This window comes from Lissotriton helveticus, chromosome 5_1 (genome assembly GCF_964261635.1).
Source record: "Lissotriton helveticus chromosome 5_1, aLisHel1.1, whole genome shotgun sequence".
Classification (NCBI taxonomy): Eukaryota; Metazoa; Chordata; class Amphibia; order Caudata; family Salamandridae; genus Lissotriton; species Lissotriton helveticus.
Window position 1 is genome coordinate 1,194,198,848 of NC_136065.1, and position 19,812 is coordinate 1,194,218,659.

The 19,812-nt window shown below is 49.5% G+C and overlaps 1 protein-coding gene across 1 annotated transcript in view; it reads left to right on the forward strand.

The window, feature by feature from the left end:
• Positions 1-19,812, forward strand: part of SLC18A2 (solute carrier family 18 member A2) — a 416,215-nt gene that overhangs the window by 266,167 nt on the left and 130,236 nt on the right. Inside the window, exon 5 of the mRNA XM_078641192.1 lies at positions 8,694-8,786. Coding sequence (XP_078497318.1) covers positions 8,694-8,786 — 93 coding nt within the window. The remainder of the gene's footprint in view (positions 1-8,693; positions 8,787-19,812) is intronic.

The window sequence follows — 19,812 nt, forward strand, 5'->3', positions numbered from 1 at the left end:
ACAATCTGCCCCACTCCAATCCAAAACAATCTGCCCCACTCCAATCCAAAACAATCTGCCTCACTCCAATCCAAAACAATCTGCCCCACTCCAATCAGCCCCACTCCAATCCAAAACAACCTGCCTTACTCAATCAATCAATCAAACAATTTATAACGCGCACTACATACCCACGAGGGTCTCAAGGTGCTGGGAGGCTGCAGCTAGGGGTCAAAGAGCCAGGTCTTGAGTAGTCTCCTGAAGGTCTGAGGGTCTTCTGACTGCCGTAGGAGGAAAGGGAGGGAGTTCCATGTCTTGGCGGCGTGGTAGGAGAAGGACCTGCCTACGGCGGTGGTTCTGTGGATGCGTGGGACGGTGGCCAGAGAGAGATCTGCGAAGCGGAGTCTCCTGTTTGGTGCGTAGAATGACAGTCGGTTGTTGAGGTATGCTGGGCTTGTGTTGTGAAGTGCCTTGTAAGCGTGGGTCAGGAGCTTGAAGGTGATTCTTCTGTCGACGGGGAGCCAGTGCAGGTTTCTCAGGTGGGGGGTGATGTGGTCTCGGCGGGGAACGTCGAGGATCAGGCATGCCGAGGCATTCTGGATTCTTTGAAGTCTGCTGAGGAGTCTGGCTGGGGCTCCGGCATAGAGGGCATTGCCGTAGTCGAGCCTGCTGCTGATGAGGGCGTTGGTGACGGTTTTTCGTGTGTCGGTGGGGATTCATCTGTAGATCTTAAGAAGCATGCGGAGGGTGTAGAAGCAGGTTGAGGAGACTGCGTTGATCTGGTTGGTCATGGTGAGTTTCGAGTCGAGGATGACTCCCAGGTTGCGTGCGTGGTTGGTTGGTGTAGGGGCGGTGCCCAGGGAGGTGGGCCACCAGGAGTTGTCCCAGGCTGAGGGGTTGGGTCCGAGGATGAGGATCTCTGTCTTGTCCGTGTTGAGTTTGAGCCGACTTTCTTCCATCCAGTCGGCGACCGCCTTCATAATGCGGTGGAGGTTGGCTTTGGCGGTGAGGAGTTCGTTGGTGAGGGAGAGGATCAGCTGGGTGTCGTCGACGTAGGAGATGATATTGAGCTCATGGATGCTGGTGATGCATGCGAGTGGAGCCATGTAGATGTTGAAGAGCGTCGGGCTGAGGGATGATCCTTGTGGGACATCGCAGATCGTCTTGGTGACTCCGGAGTGGAACGGAGGGTGGCGGACTCTTTGGGTTCTGTCGGAGAGGAAGGAGGTGATCCAGTCCAGGGCCTTGTCGTGGATCCCTGCGTCGTAGAGGCGTGTGCGTAGTGTGTGATGGCAGACGGTGTCGAAGGCGGCGGAGAGGTCCAGGAGGATGAGGGCTGCTGTCTCACCGTTGTCGAGTAGGAGTCTGATGTCGTCTGTGGTGGCGATGAGGGCGGTCTCGGTGCTGTGGTTTTTGCGGAAGCCTGACTGGGAGGGGTCGAGGATGTTGTTTTCTTCTAGGTAGCGGGTGAGCTGGGTGTTGACCGTCTTTTCGATGACCTTCACCGGAAATGGAAGCAGGCAGATGGGCCGGAAGTTCTTTAGGTCGCTCGGGTTCGCCTTGGGTTTCTTCAGTAAGGTGTTAATCTCTGCGTGTTTCCAGCTCTCAGGGAAGGTCATGGTCTTGAATGAGAAGTTGATGATGTTGCACAGGTGGGGTGCGATGGAGCTGTCGGCCTTGTTGAAGATGTGGTGGGGAAGAGGGTCAGTCGGGGCGTTTGAGTGGATGGTACTCATTGTTTTGATCGTGTCCTTGGTGGTTACGGTGGTAGAGGCGGTGAGGCGGTTGTGGTCGGTGGGTGTCGGTGGGGCCGGGGTGGTGGAGTTGGCGGTGTCCGTCTGAAGGTTGAAGCTGTCGTGAATGTCGGTAATCTTGCGGTGGAAGAAGGCAGCAAGGGCGTCGAACAGGGCTTGTGACGGGGGATGTCGTTGGTGCAGGAGCTGGGGTTGGAGAGTTCCTTCACAATGTTGAAGAGCTCCTTGCTGTTGTGTGCATTGTTGTCGAGGCGGTTCGTGAAGGCGGCCTTCTTGGTGGTCCTGATGAGATGGTGGTGGTTGCGGATGGCGGTTTTGAGAGCTGCGTGGCTGTCGGGTGATTTCTCGTTGTGCCAGGTATTTTCCAGTCTCCGACATGTGCGCTTGGAGGCTAGGAGTTCCGGGGTGAACCAGCTGGCTCTCTGACTGGTATTTCTTTGGGCGTGTTGTCTTGTCAGGGCTAAGGTGTTGGCGCAGTCTTCCATTCAGAGTTTGAGGGTGCGGGCTCCCTCCTCAAGGTCGGTGGGGTTGGTCGGGGGGTTGAGTGCGAGGTGTGTTTGCAGTAGTTCCTTGTTGATTTTGCCCCAGCGACGTCTAGGGATCTGTAGGGTGCGGTGATGTGAGACGGGTTTCCGGAAGGTGAAGTGGACACAACGGTGGTCGGTCCAGGTGAGTTCGGAGGCATGGCTGAAGACAACGTGGGGACTGGAGGAGAAGATAGCATCGAGCGTGTGGCCGGCGATGTTGGTAGGTGTCGTGACGATCTGTGTCAGTCCGAGGGTGGTGAGGTTGTCGATCAGGGTGGGGGAGTTGCTGTCGTTGTTGTTTTCCAGGTGGCAGTTCAGGTCACCGAGAAGGATGTAGTTGGTGGAGGTCAGTGCGTGCGTGCTGATGAAGTCGGCGATGGAGTTGCAGAATTGGGGGTGGGGTCCTGGTGGTCTATAGATGAGGGTGCCTCTCAGGGTGGTCTTAGGGTCCGTGTGGATCTGGAAGTGCATGTGTTCGGTGGTGTTGAGGGTTTTGGCAGTGTTGGTGGAGACTCTGATGGTGTTCTTGTGGATGATGGCGATTCCTCCGCCGACTCCGTTGGTACGGTCTCTGCGGGTGATCTTGTATGCCTCGGGGATGGCCACTGCGATGTCTGGGGAGGAGGCTTCGTTCATCCAGGTCTCGGTCAGGAAGGCGATGTCAGGTGATGTGGAATCGAGCAGGTCCCAGAGCTCGACGGCATGTGTGCGTGCGGAGCGGGTGTTGAGCAGGATGCAGCGGAGCAGGTTGGGTTCCGTTGTGGCGGTCGTCTCGGCGCCTACGATGCAGGAGAAGCTGCAGTTCTGACAGGTGAACGGGCCGTGGGTGCGCTTGGGGGTGGCCTTGTGGCAGCTGGAGGGTCATCCGAGGTTGAGTGCGATGAGGGTGTTGGCGTCATATCGGATGCTGGCAGCCTGGATGGTACGTGGTCCAGGGGTCGTGGCGCTGGGCGCGGTCCAGGCACGGACGGGCGCAGACGGGCTTGCCTTTCCGCTGCGGGGTTTCGCAGCCGCCGCCATATATGGCACGGTGAGGAGAGAGGCTCAGCTGGGAGGCGGGAGAGGTGGTAAGGGACGACGAATGGGGAGTGGGGGGGCGGGGCCGCAGGGGAGCAGCGGCGGGAAGCCTGGAGACCGAGAAAGGAGTGGAGCGCGAGAGAGGGGGACAACGGGGAAATGGAGAAGTGGAGCAGGCCAACAACCGGGAAGCGGAGCTGGCAAACTGCAGGGGATTACGGCACTGGCAGCCAAACAGCAGCAGGGGATCCAAAAGGAAGAAGGGCTGGTCACGAGCAAGCAGGCAAGCAGGCAATCAGGCAATCCAACACATTCTGTTCCACTCCAATCTGCCCCACTCTAATCCAAAACAATTTGCCCCAATACAATCCACCCCACTCCAATTCACCCCACTCCAATCCAATCCATCTCACCCCAATTCAATCCACTTGACCCCAATCCAATCCTCCCCACTCCACTCTAATCCAATCCCCACCAATCCAGCCAAATCCAATCTACTCTACCCCAAGCCTCCCCACCCAAATCCAGTCCACAGTGGAATGGAGTGAGGTGGACTGGAGTGGGTGGATTGGATTGGCATGGGATGGGGTGGATTGGAGTGGAATAGATTGGATTGTGGTGGGGTGGATTGGATTGAAGTGAGGTGATTGGATTGAGTGGGGTGGATTGGATTAGGGTGGATTGATTGGGGTGGGGTGGGGTGGGGAGGATTGGAATGGGGTAGATTGGATTGGGTTTATTGTGGTGGATCGGATTGGTGTGTATTGGAGTGGGATGGATGGATTGGATTGGAGTGAGGTGGCTTTGACCGGGGTAAAGTGTATTGGATTGGGGTAAAGTGGATTGGAGTGGGTCGGATTGGAGTAGGGCGGACCGTTTTAGATTGGAGTGCGGCGGATTAGGGTGGGGCAAACCGGAGTGCGGTAGATTGCAGTGGGGTAGATTGGAGTGTGGCAGATTGTTTTGGAATGAAGTGGTGCAGATTCGATTGGGATGGATTGGAGTGGGGCAGATTAGAGTGGGATGAATTTGATTGGGGCAGAGTGTTTTGGATTTAAGTGGGGCAGATTGGAGTGAGCAGATTGTTTTGGATGGAGTGGGGCAGATTGGAGTGAGGCAGATTAGAGTGGGACAGGTTGGAGTGGGGCAGCTTGTTTTGTATTGGAGTGGGGCAGATTGCTTTGTATTAGAGTGAGGTAGATTGGAGTGGGGCAGATATTGTTGGATTGGAGTGGGGCACATTGGAGTGAGGAAGATTGAGGAAGATCGTTTTGGATTGGAGAGGGCAGATTGTGTTGGCTTGGAGTGGGCAAAATTGGAGTGGGGTGGGTCGGAGCTGAATGTTTTGGATTGGAGTGGGGCAGATTGTTTTGGATTGGAGTGGGGTGGATAAGAGCGAGCAGGATAAGAGCAGGCAGCCTGGAGTGAGGCAGATTGGAGGGGGCAGATTGTTTTGGATTGGAGTGGGGCAGACTGGAATAGGATGGATTGGAGTAGGGCAGATTGTTTTGGATTGGAGTGGGGCGGATTGGAGTGGGCATATTGTTTTGGATTGGAGTGGGGTAGAGTGGGGGAGGACTAGAGTGGGGCAGATTGGAGGGGGTAGGTTGCTTTGGATTGGAGTGGGCAGATTGGTATGGATTGAAGTGGAGCAGATTATTGAGCATTGGAGTGTGGCACACTGTTTTGGATTGGAGTGGGGCAGATTGCTTTAGATTAAAGTAGGATAGATTGGAGTGAGGCATACTGTTATGGATTGGAGTGGGGCATACTGTTTTGGATTGGAGTGGGGCATACTGTTTTGGATTGGAGTGGGGCAGATTGTTTTGGATTGGAGTGGGGCAAATTGAATTGCGGCAGATTGAAGTGGTGTGGGTTGGGAGGATTCACGTGTGGTGGATTTGAGTGGATTTGATTGGGGTGAGTGTTTGGGATTAGAGTGGGGTAGGTTAGAATGGTCTGGGGTGGATTGGATTGCGTGGGGGCGGATTGGTGTGGGATGAGGGTGGGTGGTTTGGCATGGATTGGAGTGGGCAGGGGATTGGGGTGTACTGCACGATTATGTGTTAAAGCATCACTTCAAAAATTACACACATGAAAGATACAATGCTACTTTGCAATAAGCTAATCCTCATCTTTTGAGAACAGAGTACACAAGCAAAAATAAAAGAAAATGTGAGTGCAAAGTGAAAAAAAGAAGACTTGGCAAAATAAAAGAAACTTAATTATAGAAAATACAACTTTGCAATTTTTATTGTCCTGCTTGGCATGTTTTTTTCAGTCACACGCCTTCTGTTTTCAGGGCACTACAAGTAAAATAAAACAAAATTCTGCCTCAATCACGTTGGGAGCAGCGGAAGGGCACTGATTAAGTTGAATCAATCAGTGCTTGGTTCCTGCGCCACAGAGAGGAACGGAAATGATGTTAGGCGTGCCTTGACAAATTACGAGGCTGTAAAAAAGAGTGCGACTCAAGCTAACAAATGATAAGCAATAGAGGGGCTCCAATCTCTTTTTTGTTAACAACATTGTCTTGCAAGTGAGATGCATACACTAGTGCAGTGTTTCCCAAACTGGGGTCCGTGGACCCCCAGGGGTCCGTGACACATTCCCAGGGGGTCCGTAGACAGCAGTTTTAAAAGCACAGAAAAGTTTCTTGTGTAATTAGCAGCTTTCCAGCAACAATAAAAGTGCCAAGATAATGCCAGTGATTAATGTACCTGCTGGAGAGTGAGGCGAGTTTTGTTCAGTGGCAGCTTTGACTTAACTAGTGTAGCACAGAGGGTTAATGTGCCTACTGCAAAGAACGTGTAACATGCATTTTAGAAAAGCAGTATTTTATGTGCATAGGTTCGTGGTTACTGCTTTTGTCACAGAGATTATTTTGTTACTGTGCACTTCATAAGTGGCAATTGTATTCTAGGAGAGGGACCTATAAACTATCATCAAAGAGCTGCTTACAAACTGCATGGTACCAGTTAGTAACTTATGTTTTTTCCCAGTTATTCATTATCCTAATGCTGCTTAAAAGATTTATTTGGGTGGAAATACATTTTTAAAGTTACTAGTCACTGTGTTATGTTCTGAATCCTGAGTTTGTGCTTTTCCAGACCAAGCACTCTTTAAAAATGCCTACCAGTATGAATGACATGTGAACCTTGTAGTCCCCTTTACCTTATGTAACATTTTATATACACACTGATTTACATGTATGATTCAATGTCTCTATATGTGTGTGATGTAAAGTGCTCTGACATCCTACAATGGTATGAGAGAAGCTATAAAACAAATGAAATACATGTGACAGAGGGGCTGTTCCTTCAATATAAAATACTAAGGGCCAGATGTACGATCCGTTTTTATATGCGCGAATGGGTTCGTGAACCTATTTGCGCATGCAAAAACCTATTGAGCCATGTACATAGCCTATTTCGCGAGTCACAATTTGTTTGCGACTCGCTAAAAATAGGTTTTGCAACTTGCTATTTGGAAGGGGCATTCCCTTCCACATAGCGAGTCTCAAAACCATGTGCAAATGTTTTTCGGTCGCAAAACACTTGCAATTACCACCTACTTCAAGTAGATGGTAATGCATTCGCAAATGGAAAGGGGTCCCCAGGGGACCCCTTCCCCTTTGCAAATGCATGCAAAATTATTTTTTAAGGGCAGGCAGAGGTCCCATGGACCTCTGCCTGCCCTTAAAAAGTGAAACAAAAACGTTTCATTTTCTTTTTTTTTTTTAAATGCATGGTAAATGGGCTGCATTTTTTTAAAAACTGCTTTATTTAAAAGCAATCCCAGACATGGTGGCCTGCTGAGCCCAGCAGGCCACCATCCCTGGGAGGGCGGGCATTCCCAATGGGCTGGCAAATTGCGAGAGGCTCAATGTTAATGAGCCCCGCAATTTGCGAACCCATCGGGAATCCCAAACAGTGTTAAACACACTGTTGTACATTTCATTTAGAGACTCGCAATTTGCAACTCGCAATGTGTCGCCAATTGCGAGGCGCTAAATGAAATGATCGTACACCTGGCCCCAAAATCCTTAGTACTTTGAGTATTTGGTTTGTGTGCACACATGTGTTTTTTTAATTACTGTTTTAATATTTGAAATTTAACTCATACAAATTGCTTGGGGGTCCCCGGCTTCCAGTGGTGACTCAATGGGGGTCCTCAGGAGTCAAAAGTTTGGGAACCACTGCACTAGTGCATACTCTCTCAGATCGGACCTTATAAAGCAGCCCACACATGGACCTTTCAGAGCAACCCTCCTGGCACTGCCTGGCTGCCTTATAGGCCATTCCAACCCTGTGCAACATCACACTAACCCTCACTGAGAATCAAAAGGAAGAACTGGGCCATTCACTTAAAGCTATGGCATTTATGAGCTATGGTGTTCCCCTCTCTGATCTGTAAGGACAAATATTCTATGACCCTGCCCAAAGGACAGTACATAATACCTTCCACTCACTCCTGGAAATGGCATTTGTGAATCACGGTATCAGGTACACACTGAGCAAGAGGAGAAAGATGCTCTGACAATGCCACAGCCACTGCCAGTAAGTTGTCCATTGCAGTGTGACATGGGACACTCAAATTGTGAGATTTGCAAATGTGTTCTTTTTTAAAAGAAGATCTAATAAAAATGAGAACTCCCCACTGGTGTAATTTTAAGCATAGAAGTGGGAAGAGGCATTGGACAGTGCATGCACTTCAAAAACAAACACTTTAACTCAGTTTTCAAGTCTTATTTCAACCATTGGTCAACATGCAGATGTAGCAGACTCGGCATAGGTAGATATTCTATCTACAATCTAAATAAGATATTGTGAAATGCTGTATGCAAATGGTTTCCAATAATGCGCTTTCAAATTGTTCACAGCATTGCAGCCCCAGGAGTCCTCTGCCACTTTTGTAGGTATAAGCAAGGTTGGGTGGAGTTGGGCCGACTTTCCCAATATCATAGGTAGGGGGCAGCACACGGCCCCTGCTCTGTGTGCTCCTTGCAAGTAAGTGCATTTCTAGTTGCAAACACAGCCTGAAAATGGGATTAGGCAGGAGATGTGTACAGCTGGGTACTTCATTGTACACCCGAGTGGGTTATAGTTTTAAGTGTAGGATCAGGTCCCCAGCTGGAGGCATCTGTGCCGTAAATTGGCTATAAAGTCACATAAGCAGAGATGCCCCCAGGATATGTCTCATCTGAAGAGATAACACTGTTAGTCCTTCAGCAGTTTTTGTGAACTGGTCCTTCTGTTGTGTTCTTGGCATCTTTCCAGTCACGTACTTCAAATAAAAAGAATGATTAAGAGTAAAGGCAGAGGGCAGATTTATCTTACTCCCATGGGCAGATGTAGCTAGTCACTGTCTGCATGTCTGTCCTGCTGTCTTCTGAGCTGTGCTTGTCTCTTTGCAGGTATGGGGATGCTGGCCAGCGTGTACACGGATGATGAAGAGAGAGGCAATGCCATGGGGATCGCGCTCGGAGGCCTCGCCATGGGAGTTTTAAGTCAGTGAGATGAGCAGAGGGAACTGCTGTATTCCAGCGGGGAGGGGTCGTCTGCTATCTCAACGAGTGTTTCATTCATAGCATTAATGGCATTGTATATGTGGTATGCTGTTTAGGATTACAAAGCGAAAGCAAAGCACTGAGATGCCTTCATCAATTGCACAGGCAGCATGTCAGCGCTGATGGGTATTGGTAAGGCTTGCCCTGAGTGTATGTGTGTATATACTGATATGAAAACAACATACCGAAATGAAGTGTTCGTGGGTGCCACAGCACAGCCACATTGTGTGTGTGCTGGGCTTCCCAAAAACTACAGCAGAAATCTGCCTCAGGTTCATATTATTAAACAGTGCTGTCCTGTGCAAAGAGATGGAAGTGGTCCCTGCAAGCTTCCATGAATGTGCCAGCATAGGTCACACAGGCCCATCTGCACCAAAGTACCCTTTTAACTCTACAGGACCTTCAATCACACATGACCATGATGGAGTGGCTCACAAACACAGCTGCTGCAATGTGTCTGCACCTCGGAAACACTGTTTGTGCACAGGGCTACAGAAGCCCTAATTACGGCGGAACGGACAAGAGAGAAGTGGCTGGAGTGTCAGGTCATGACGTCACAAAGGAACTCCCCTTCTTACAGTTAATATACTTAAAGATGAGGCCTCGAGAGGTCTCAGAGAGACAGTAATTGTAAGAAAAGCAGCTTAGAACATTTTTTTAAGAGACGCCTGGAGAGAATGTCGAATCACACTGTTGCTTACCATAAATTTACTCCATCATTGTTCTTCTATGCTGCCTCCTAGATTATGCATGCAGCTGATAGGTCATTTCCGTTGAAGACTGAGGCGCACAGGCCAAGTACAGTTTTGTTATGCTTTCAGGGCTTATCTATTGTTTCGGAGAACTCTTTTTCTTCTGCTGCACTACAAGCCCACATCGTGCCATGTGTGTTCAGGTTTAACAACCGTCTTTTTCTTTGTAAAACCATAGTTTCCTGCTCGTCCCCGCCTAATCTCCCCATGCAGTGCCCTCCCCCACGATCACCTTCCATCCCTGCTTGTTTAAGTTTTCATTCCAATACAGAACATGAGCCATTGCAGACCCTGGAGTCAAGCAAGCCCGGCTGAAGACGGCTGTAATGCCAGAAACCGGTCCTGGGATGCTTGATTCCGGTCCAGGGAAGACATGGCTTGGCAGTTCGGGCTGGACTGTTCCCATGAGGCACAGGGTCAGACTGATTAGCATATGGCTATACACAATGGGTCGAACTCCGACTCCACCCACCAGCAGGTGTGCCCCAGAAGCATCATGGTAGATGCAGTCTTTGATAGCGTGTGCGCTATATCGAAACAGTGTGTAATAGCAAGGTTGCAGCACCAACTCTGGACACCGGTGTTTCGGAATAGTTGTTCCTCGTCAGCAGAGTGTAGGTTATTCGGGGTTAGCTGTGCAGGCTGCCAAATGTTCACAGGTTGATACCTCTCACGGCGCGGGTGCGGGATCCGAGCTCGTCAGCTCTAGCTCGAGGGAGCCAATTAAATATACACAATGGGTCGCACTCCGACTCCACCCACCAGCAGGTGTGCCCCAGAAGCATCATGGTAGATGCAGTCTTTGATAGCGTGTGCGCTATATCGAAACAGTGTGTAATAGCAAGGTTGCAGCACCAACTCTGGACACCGGTGTTTCGAAATAGTTGTTCCTCGTCAGCAGAGTGTAGGTTATTCGGGGTTAGCTGTGCAGGCTGCCAAATGTTCACAGGTTGATACCTCTCACGGCGCGGGTGCGGGATCCGAGCTCGTCAGCTCTAGCTCGAGGGAGCCAATTAAATATACACAATGGGTCGCACTCCGACTCCACCCACCAGCAGGTGTGCCCCAGAAGCATCATGGTAGATGCAGTCTTTGATAGCGTGTGCGCTATATCGAAACAGTGTGTAATAGCAAGGTTGCAGCACCAACTCTGGACACCGGTGTTTCGGAATAGTTGTTCCTCGTCAGCAGAGTGTAGGTTATTCGGGGTTAGCTGTGCAGGCTGCCAAATGTTCACAGGTTGATACCTCTCACGGCGCGGGTGCGGGATCCGAGCTCGTCAGCTCTAGCTCGAGGGAGCCAATTAAATATACACAATGGGTCGCACTCCAACTCCACCCACCAGCAGGTGTGCCCCAGAAGCATCATGGTAGATGCAGTCTTTGATAGCGTGTGCGCTATATCGAAACAGTGTGTAATAGCAAGGTTGCAGCACCAACTCTGGACACCGGTGTTTCGGAATAGTTGTTCCTCGTCAGCAGAGTGTAGGTTATTCGGGGTTAGCTGTGCAGGCTGCCAAATGTTCACAGGTTGATACCTCTCACGGCGCGGGTGCGGGATCCGAGCTCGTCAGCTCTAGCTCGAGGGAGCCAATTAAATATACACAATGGGTCGCACTCCGACTCCACCCACCAGCAGGTGTGCCCCAGAAGCATCATGGTAGATGCAGTCTTTGATAGCGTGTGCGCTATATCGAAACAGTGTGTAATAGCAAGGTTGCAGCACCAACTCTGGACACCGGTGTTTCGGAATAGTTGTTCCTCGTCAGCAGAGTGTAGGTTATTCGGGGTTAGCTGTGCAGGCTGCCAAATGTTCACAGGTTGATACCTCTCACGGCGCGGGTGCGGGATCCGAGCTCGTCAGCTCTAGCTCGAGGGAGCCAATTAAATATACACAATGGGTCGCACTCCGACTCCACCCACCAGCAGGTGTGCCCCAGAAGCATCATGGTAGATGCAGTCTTTGATAGCGTGTGCGCTATATCGAAACAGTGTGTAATAGCAAGGTTGCAGCACCAACTCTGGACACCGGTGTTTCGGAATAGTTGTTCCTCGTCAGCAGAGTGTAGGTTATTCGGGGTTAGCTGTGCAGGCTGCCAAATGTTCACAGGTTGATACCTCTCACGGCGCGGGTGCGGGATCCGAGCTCGTCAGCTCTAGCTCGAGGGAGCCAATTAAATATACACAATGGGTCGCACTCCGACTCCACCCACCAGCAGGTGTGCCCCAGAAGCATCATGGTAGATGCAGTCTTTGATAGCGTGTGCGCTATATCGAAACAGTGTGTAATAGCAAGGTTGCAACACCAACTCTGGACACCGGTGTTTCGGAATAGTTGTTCCTCGTCAGCAGAGTGTAGGTTATTCGGGGTTAGCTGTGCAGGCTGCCAAATGTTCACAGGTTGATACCTCTCACGGCGCGGGTGCGGGATCCGAGCTCGTCAGCTCTAGCTCGAGGGAGCCAATTAAATATACACAATGGGTCGCACTCCGACTCCACCCACCAGCAGGTGTGCCCCAGAAGCATCATGGTAGATGCAGTCTTTGATAGCGTGTGCGCTATATCGAAACAGTGTGTTATAGCAAGGTTGCAGCACCAACTCTGGACACCGGTGTTTCGGAATAGTTGTTCCTCGTCAGCAGAGTGTAGGTTATTCGGGGTTAGCTGTGCAGGCTGCCAAATGTTCACAGGTTGATACCTCTCACGGCGCGGGTGCGGGATCCGAGCTCGTCAGCTCTAGCTCGAGGGAGCCAATTAAATATACACAATGGGTCGCACTCCGACTCCACCCACCAGCAGGTGTGCCCCAGAAGCATCATGGTAGATGCAGTCTTTGATAGCGTGTGCGCTATATCGAAACAGTGTGTAATAGCAAGGTTGCAGCACCAACTCTGGACACCGGTGTTTCGGAATAGTTGTTCCTCGTCAGCAGAGTGTAGGTTATTCGGGGTTAGCTGTGCAGGCTGCCAAATGTTCACAGGTTGATACCTCTCACGGCGCGGGTGCGGGATCCGAGCTCGTCAGCTCTAGCTCGAGGGAGCCAATTAAATATACACAATGGGTCGCACTCCGACTCCACCCACCAGCAGGTGTGCCCCAGAAGCATCATGGTAGATGCAGTCTTTGATAGCGTGTGCGCTATATCGAAACAGTGTGTAATAGCAAGGTTGCAGCACCAACTCTGGACACCGGTGTTTCGGAATAGTTGTTCCTCGTCAGCAGAGTGTAGGTTATTCGGGGTTAGCTGTGCAGGCTGCCAAATGTTCACAGGTTGATACCTCTCACGGCGCGGGTGCGGGATCCGAGCTCGTCAGCTCTAGCTCGAGGGAGCCAATTAAATATACACAATGGGTCGCACTCCGACTCCACCCACCAGCAGGTGTGCCCCAGAAGCATCATGGTAGATGCAGTCTTTGATAGCGTGTGCGCTATATCGAAACAGTGTGTAATAGCAAGGTTGCAGCACCAACTCTGGACACCGGTGTTTCGGAATAGTTGTTCCTCGTCAGCAGAGTGTAGGTTATTCGGGGTTAGCTGTGCAGGCTGCCAAATGTTCACAGGTTGATACCTCTCACGGCGCGGGTGCGGGATCCGAGCTCGTCAGCTCTAGCTCGAGGGAGCCAATTAAATATACACAATGGGTCGCACTCCGACTCCACCCACCAGCAGGTGTGCCCCAGAAGCATCATGGTAGATGCAGTCTTTGATAGCGTGTGCGCTATATCGAAACAGTGTGTAATAGCAAGGTTGCAGCACCAACTCTGGACACCGGTGTTTCGGAATAGTTGTTCCTCGTCAGCAGAGTGTAGGTTATTCGGGGTTAGCTGTGCAGGCTGCCAAATGTTCACAGGTTGATACCTCTCACGGCGCGGGTGCGGGATATGGCCATGTCTGAACTGGGGTGGTGGAGTGAGCTAAAGAACGGTGATGGATTAAACCCAGATCAGTTGACTGGGGGTAGGTGTTTGTATTGTCAACGCTCAGTCCATCACCACCTTTGGTTTTTCTTTGTTCGCCCTGAGTTGGCAGGGTATGCACAGACGTGAGTCCCTTGCTCACTTTGCCACTGGAGTCAAGCAAGCCCGGCTGAAGACGGCTGTAATGCCAGAAACCGGTCCTGGGAAGCTTGATTCCGGTCCAGGGAAGACATGGCTTGGCAGTTCGGGCTGGACTGTTCCCATGAGGCACAGGGTCAGACTGATTTGCATATGGCCATGTCTGAAATGGGGTGGCGGAGTGAGCTAAAGAACGGTAATGGATTAAACCCAGATCAGTTGACTGGGGGTGAGTGTTTGTATTGTCAACGCTCCGTCCATCACCACCTTTGGTTTTTCTTTGTTCGCCCTAAGTTGGCAGGGTATGCTCAGACGTGAGTCCCTTGCTGACTTTGCCACTGGAGTCAAGCAAGCCCGGCTGAAGACGGCTGTAATGCCAGAAACCGGACCTGGGAAGCTTGATTCCAGTCCAGGGAAGACATGGCTTGGCAGTTCGGGCTGGACTGTTCCCATGAGGCACAGGGTCAGACTGATTTGCATATGGCCATGTCTGAACTGGGGTGGCGGAGTGAGCTAATGAACGGTGATGGATTAAACCCAGATCAGTTGACAGGGGGTGAGTGTTTGTATTGTCAACGCTACGTCCATCACCACCTTTGGTTTTTCTTTGTTCGCCCTAAGTTGGCAGGGTATGCTCAGACGTGAGTCCCTTGCTCACTTTGCCACTGGAGTCAAGCAAGCCCGGCTGAAGTCGGCTGTAATGCCAGAAACCGGTCCTGGGAAGCTTGATTCCGGTCCAGGGAAGACATGGCTTGGCAGTTCGGGCTGGACTGTTTCCATGAGGCACAGGGTCAGACTGATTTGCATATGGCCATATCTGAACTGGGGTGGCGGAGTGAGCTAAAGAACTGTGATGGATTAAACCCAGATCAGTTGACTAGGGGTGAGTGTTTGTATTGTCAACGCTCCGTCCATCACCACCTTTGGTTTTTCTTTGTTCGCCCTAAGTTGGCAGGGTATGCTCAGACGTGAGTCCCTTGCTCACTTTGCCACTGGAGTCAAGCAAGCCTGGCTGAAGACGGCTGTAATGCCAGAAACCGGTCCTGGAAAGCTTGATTCCGGTCCAGGGAAGACATGGATTGGCAGTTCGGGCTGGACTGTTCCCATGAGGCACAGGGTCAGACTGATTTGCATATGGCCATGTCTGAACTGGGGTGGCGGAGTGAGCTAAAGAATGGTGATGGATTAAACCCAGATCAGTTGACTGGGGGTGAGTGTTTGTATTGTCAACGCTCCGTCCATCACCACCATTGGTTTTTCCATTGCAGACCCTCCCACTCGCCCTTATTCTTGGAAGCCCAACTCGTGCCTTCGGTGCCATGTTTGTTTATTTAAGTACTCTCCTCAGTGGTGGCTCCTCTGCAATGGCAAAGGAGCGTCGCCACACTGCCTGGCTCAGAGCCAGCAAATGTGAAATAAAACAATGCTCTTGCAGCGTATTATTTTACATCTGCCAGCTCTTAGCCAGCGGTGTTGGAAGGGGCTTCTAGTCAGGTAAAGGAGAGACGTACTCTTAGATAACCCCTCCTCACCATCCGGTAGCGTGGCACGAGCAGCCAGGCTTATCTCCAAGGCAATGTGTAAAGTATTTGTAACCACACTCCTAGTAACAACAGTGATAACACCACAAATATACACCACACTGATTTAGGAAAATAGTGGTATCTTTACCAAGAAGAAATACGAAGAAACCAAATGATAAAAATATCCAGCATATGCGTATTCGTAATATTTCACTAGGCCGGGTATTAGGCCAACAATCACTTGTAGGTTCTGGCGGTATTAATGAGCAGTTCACGATGATCTAATACAGTCCTAATACAATTCTATGCAGTTCGTAATGTAGAAATAAGACAGTTCTAATGCAAGTACTAATGCGGTTCATAAAGCAAGCAATAATGCAGTTCATAATGCAAGTACTAATGCGGATCATAGAAGCAAGTAATAATGTAGTTCGTAATGCAGGTACTAATGCGGATCGTAAAAGCAAGTAATAATGCAGTTCATAATGCAAGTATTAATTCGGATCGTAAAAGCAAGTAATAATGCAGTTCGTAATGCAAGTACTAATGTGGATCGTAAAAGCGATTCGGGAATGATCGCGGTGCTAGTGAAGGTCTCTCTGCCACTCTTGGCTGATTCGCGGTCAGCGACTGCCAAAATATGCCCCCAATACGGTTATGAAGGAAAGAAAGTGCAGCTCCACAATCCTCACAGGGAGGGTTGGGCTACCAGACGATGGCCTTGCAGCTGATCGGCTCCCGGCACGACTCCGTTGATCTTGGGCAAAGGACCTCGTACCCACAATGGTGAAGGTTCACAGGTCTCTCCTTGGCAAAGGCAGGCTCGGGCCAGCGGCGGTGATTTCTCACGGCTCCCCCTTGGGACAAGGGTCCAGGTCGATGGTGATAACGATCACAGCACTCTGGTCATGCTGTCAATCGAAGCAGAGCGCAAGACTGCTCCGGGACACATGGTCATGGGCAATTCTCACGAAGGTCTCAGGCTGCAAAAAGCACACGCACACAGTGTTGCTGAGACACACTTGAAACCTTTGATGTTCTTGAGTTTCCACAACATGGAGCTAGCTCCTCTCAGGCCCTTGGAGACAAGTTACTTCAGGACACAGCAAAGTCCTTTCAATCAGAGGGACACAGCAAAGTCCCTTGTCCTCTCCTTAGTCAAATCAGCAAACTGCAGGCCAGCCCCAGAACAGACAGCAAGGGCAGACCTTCTCTTCAGTCTCTTCAGCTGTTCTTATTTGGCAGATGTTTCTCTTGATCATGAAGTAGTTTCAATCATTTTTCAGGCTTGAGTTCAGTCTTGAGTTCAGGGTTTTCAGCTCTCAGATTTATACCCCTAAATGCCTTTGAAGTATTTGTGTTCAGGGGGCTCTGAGCCCAGTCCAAACCAGTTCTGGGTGTCTTCCTGCCAGTGCACACCTTCTTCCTTTGATAGTGAGGGTCTGGGCCTCAGACATTCCGCAGGAGGTGGAGCCAATCATTTGTGGCAGCAGCACAACCCTCTTTGCATCAAAGGGGCTACTCCTCCCACTGCACCAAATGCAGGCCAGTCTGTTGCTGTCTCACCTACTCCTCCCTGCTGTCAGGACACCTTCCCAGACCCTGTCACATCCAAAACCAGACAGTCAATAACCAACCAGGCAGAGGCAAACAGAATAGTTAGGATAAGAAACCAGCCACTTCTAAAAGTGTGGTTTCTAAACACACAATTTAAAAACTATCTTCAGAAAAAGTTGTTTTATTAAATTATGAGTTCAGGCACACTAAACTCCATCTCTCCATCTTATGCCTATGGGAGGATATGCTGGATCCATGTGACACAGCATTCCCCATTCTGTCCTACGGGCAAGATGGCCTTGCAACAGTGAAAAACCCCTTTGGCAGTATTTCACTGTCAGGACATGATACACACCTCAGTACGTGTCCTACCTTTCACATACACTTCACCCTGCCTGGTGAGTAACTTGGGCCTACAATAGGGGTGTTTGATGTGCATAAAAAGGGAAGGGTAAGGCCTGACAAGTGGATGCACTTGTCAGGACAACAAGGCAATTAACAAACTGCGCACAGGCACTGCATTGGCAGGCCTGAGATCTCTATTTAGGGCTACTTTTCAGGGTGGCACAATTAGTGCTGCAGGCCCACTAGTAGCATTTACATTCCCAGCCCTGGCATACATAGTGCACTTTACTAGGTACTTTATTAGTAAGACAAACATACCAATTATGGACAACCAATTACCATAACACTTTATACAGAGAGCATATGCACTTTGGCACTGATCAGCAGTAGTGAAGTGCCAAGTGTCCTAAAACCAACAAAAACAGGTCAGAAACAATACAGGAGGAAGGTAAAAAGTTCAGGGATGACCCTGCAAAAAGAGTCATGTCCAACATATATCTAGTGGTTTGAAGTGTTAATAGAGAATTGGTTCTAAATGGCAAACGTTTCTATTATGATGTAATTACACGTTGTGTGTTGGGACATGGTTCATGGTAATTGGCACCCCATTTCTATTGGCTGTGACTGACATCGGCCAACACACTCCTTGGGTACTGTGCAAATACGGTCATGATTGGACAGAATATGGGTATAACAGACTTGGATACATGTACTATAGCAGCCTGGCATATACACATACAATGTGTTACCCCCCTCACCCAACATGGCAGTTGTTGTTAGTAGACTCGCGGCTCCCAGACACAAGGCAGATAAGAGGAGTCTTCACCTCGTTGTCTCTGCCGGCATTATTCCATTGGTGACAAACAAGTGGACGCCTGCCATCGCACATACTACCGAATAGTGAGTATTATTATGGTTTACATACCTCATGAGGTTGGCCCAGATGGCCCCTAATGGAGACTGATTTGTGTATTTGTATTCAACATTACATAGTATGTGGAGTAATAAAAGAATTGAGCATTGGTACAGAGTGGAGTAGTTGTAGTACTTCGGCCGAAGGTAATTCTGTTGTTTTAATTGGTATTTGGAATGTGCATGGCACATTTCTATGCAAGGCGGGTTGCATGTAATTGCCCGTCTTTTGGCACAGATTGGCATGTACTCTCAGAGATGGGTGTCAGCCATTTACTTTGGGTGAAATGTCATGGGTGGTATAAGGCGGTAAATGCATGTACCGTGTATTCTTACCTTATGAGTGGGATTGTTTTCTAAATATCTGTGAGGCTACACGTTTATATACACATGCAGTAGATCTATTGAACCTATAGAGCACACATTCCCCCGCTTTGGACTCTTAGTGTATAGCGCATATTCCACCACTGCATGTGAGCACTATAGTTTTTCCTACATACTCATGATTGAACATGGGAATGTGTTACCCCTTCTTTATCAAAAGGAGGGAGGGAGACCAATCGATCAACGGACACCAGTTACCACTTGTGAGAGTGGAAGGTCCAGTTACAGCATGTGTCCGTGAATGGTCTTTACTAACAAAGCGGGGGGCTGAACTGTTCCTTGCAGGAACAGTTCAGCCCCCCGCTTTGTTAGTAAATGTGTTACCCCTTGCCAGATATTCTCACACAAATAAGCATGTGATTATAAGTGCAAGACTTAGACATGCTAGACATACGCTTTTGAGTTACATCACCTTTTTAATTGAGATGACATCACATTTGAATGGCGAATGCTACAGGGTAGACACACGCTTTTTGCTTCTAGTTAGGGAGCACAGTGGCTGTAAACCACTGGATGATGTACTGAATTACAACATCTGAGGCAATAAGATGAGCTAGATCGACTAGGCTATATACTGAGCTATTATTTACCTAGAAAATATACTGGGCTATATAATTCTTTCCCAAATTACACGTTATGAATCATTAGTCCTCGTGAATATCTTGAGTAACCTCCCCAGACGGCACAGATGCCGCTAGGAAGTACCGACGGATAGAGCGGTGCTTCACCAGTCCTGAGCCGCAGCCAGGCGAGGTGAGGTGTATACTTCTTACTAATCAGCCCACCGCTGAGTGTATGAAGAGATCTGGAACAGACACAACCTGGAGGTTCAGGTGACTTTTCTGTGTCGTTCCTACACTACATTTCACTTTTGTCACGTTGGGTTTCTTTGTTTGCAGTAGCTGTATTTAATAGGTCCTGAAGAAAGCAAGGCTAGTGGCCAATCTTGCTGAAACATGTCGACCACGTCACACCACTAGACAGGTTATAAATTCACCCTGTCTTGGCTATTTTTTAATATTGGTGCTAGGAGTTATACCTCATTAAATTAGTTTTTGCTCCTTAAAACCAATTTTATTCACCCCCTTATACTTTTCCTGGTTTTTTCTTGCACTGCACACTACACTTTTGTCAACCCTGTCAGTCACTTTACCAACACATATGGTTTCAACCATAACAATAACACTTACTGACTAACAGGAAGATTTACCCCTTTCTGCTAGAACACCAAGATCTGGTATAGTGTTGGTCCTCGGAGCCCCAAATGATGAAGGGCGGTTCCGAATGGTGACTGATGGGAGCCAGAGACCAGATACTGATCTTGATCTGGCACATTTTATAACCCTTGCCCCTCAGTCATATGGCCAGTGGGAGCGCCGCACCTGTTCTGTCTTTGACAATTCAGCCTGTCTCACTCTTGACCCTCTGATACTCTCTTG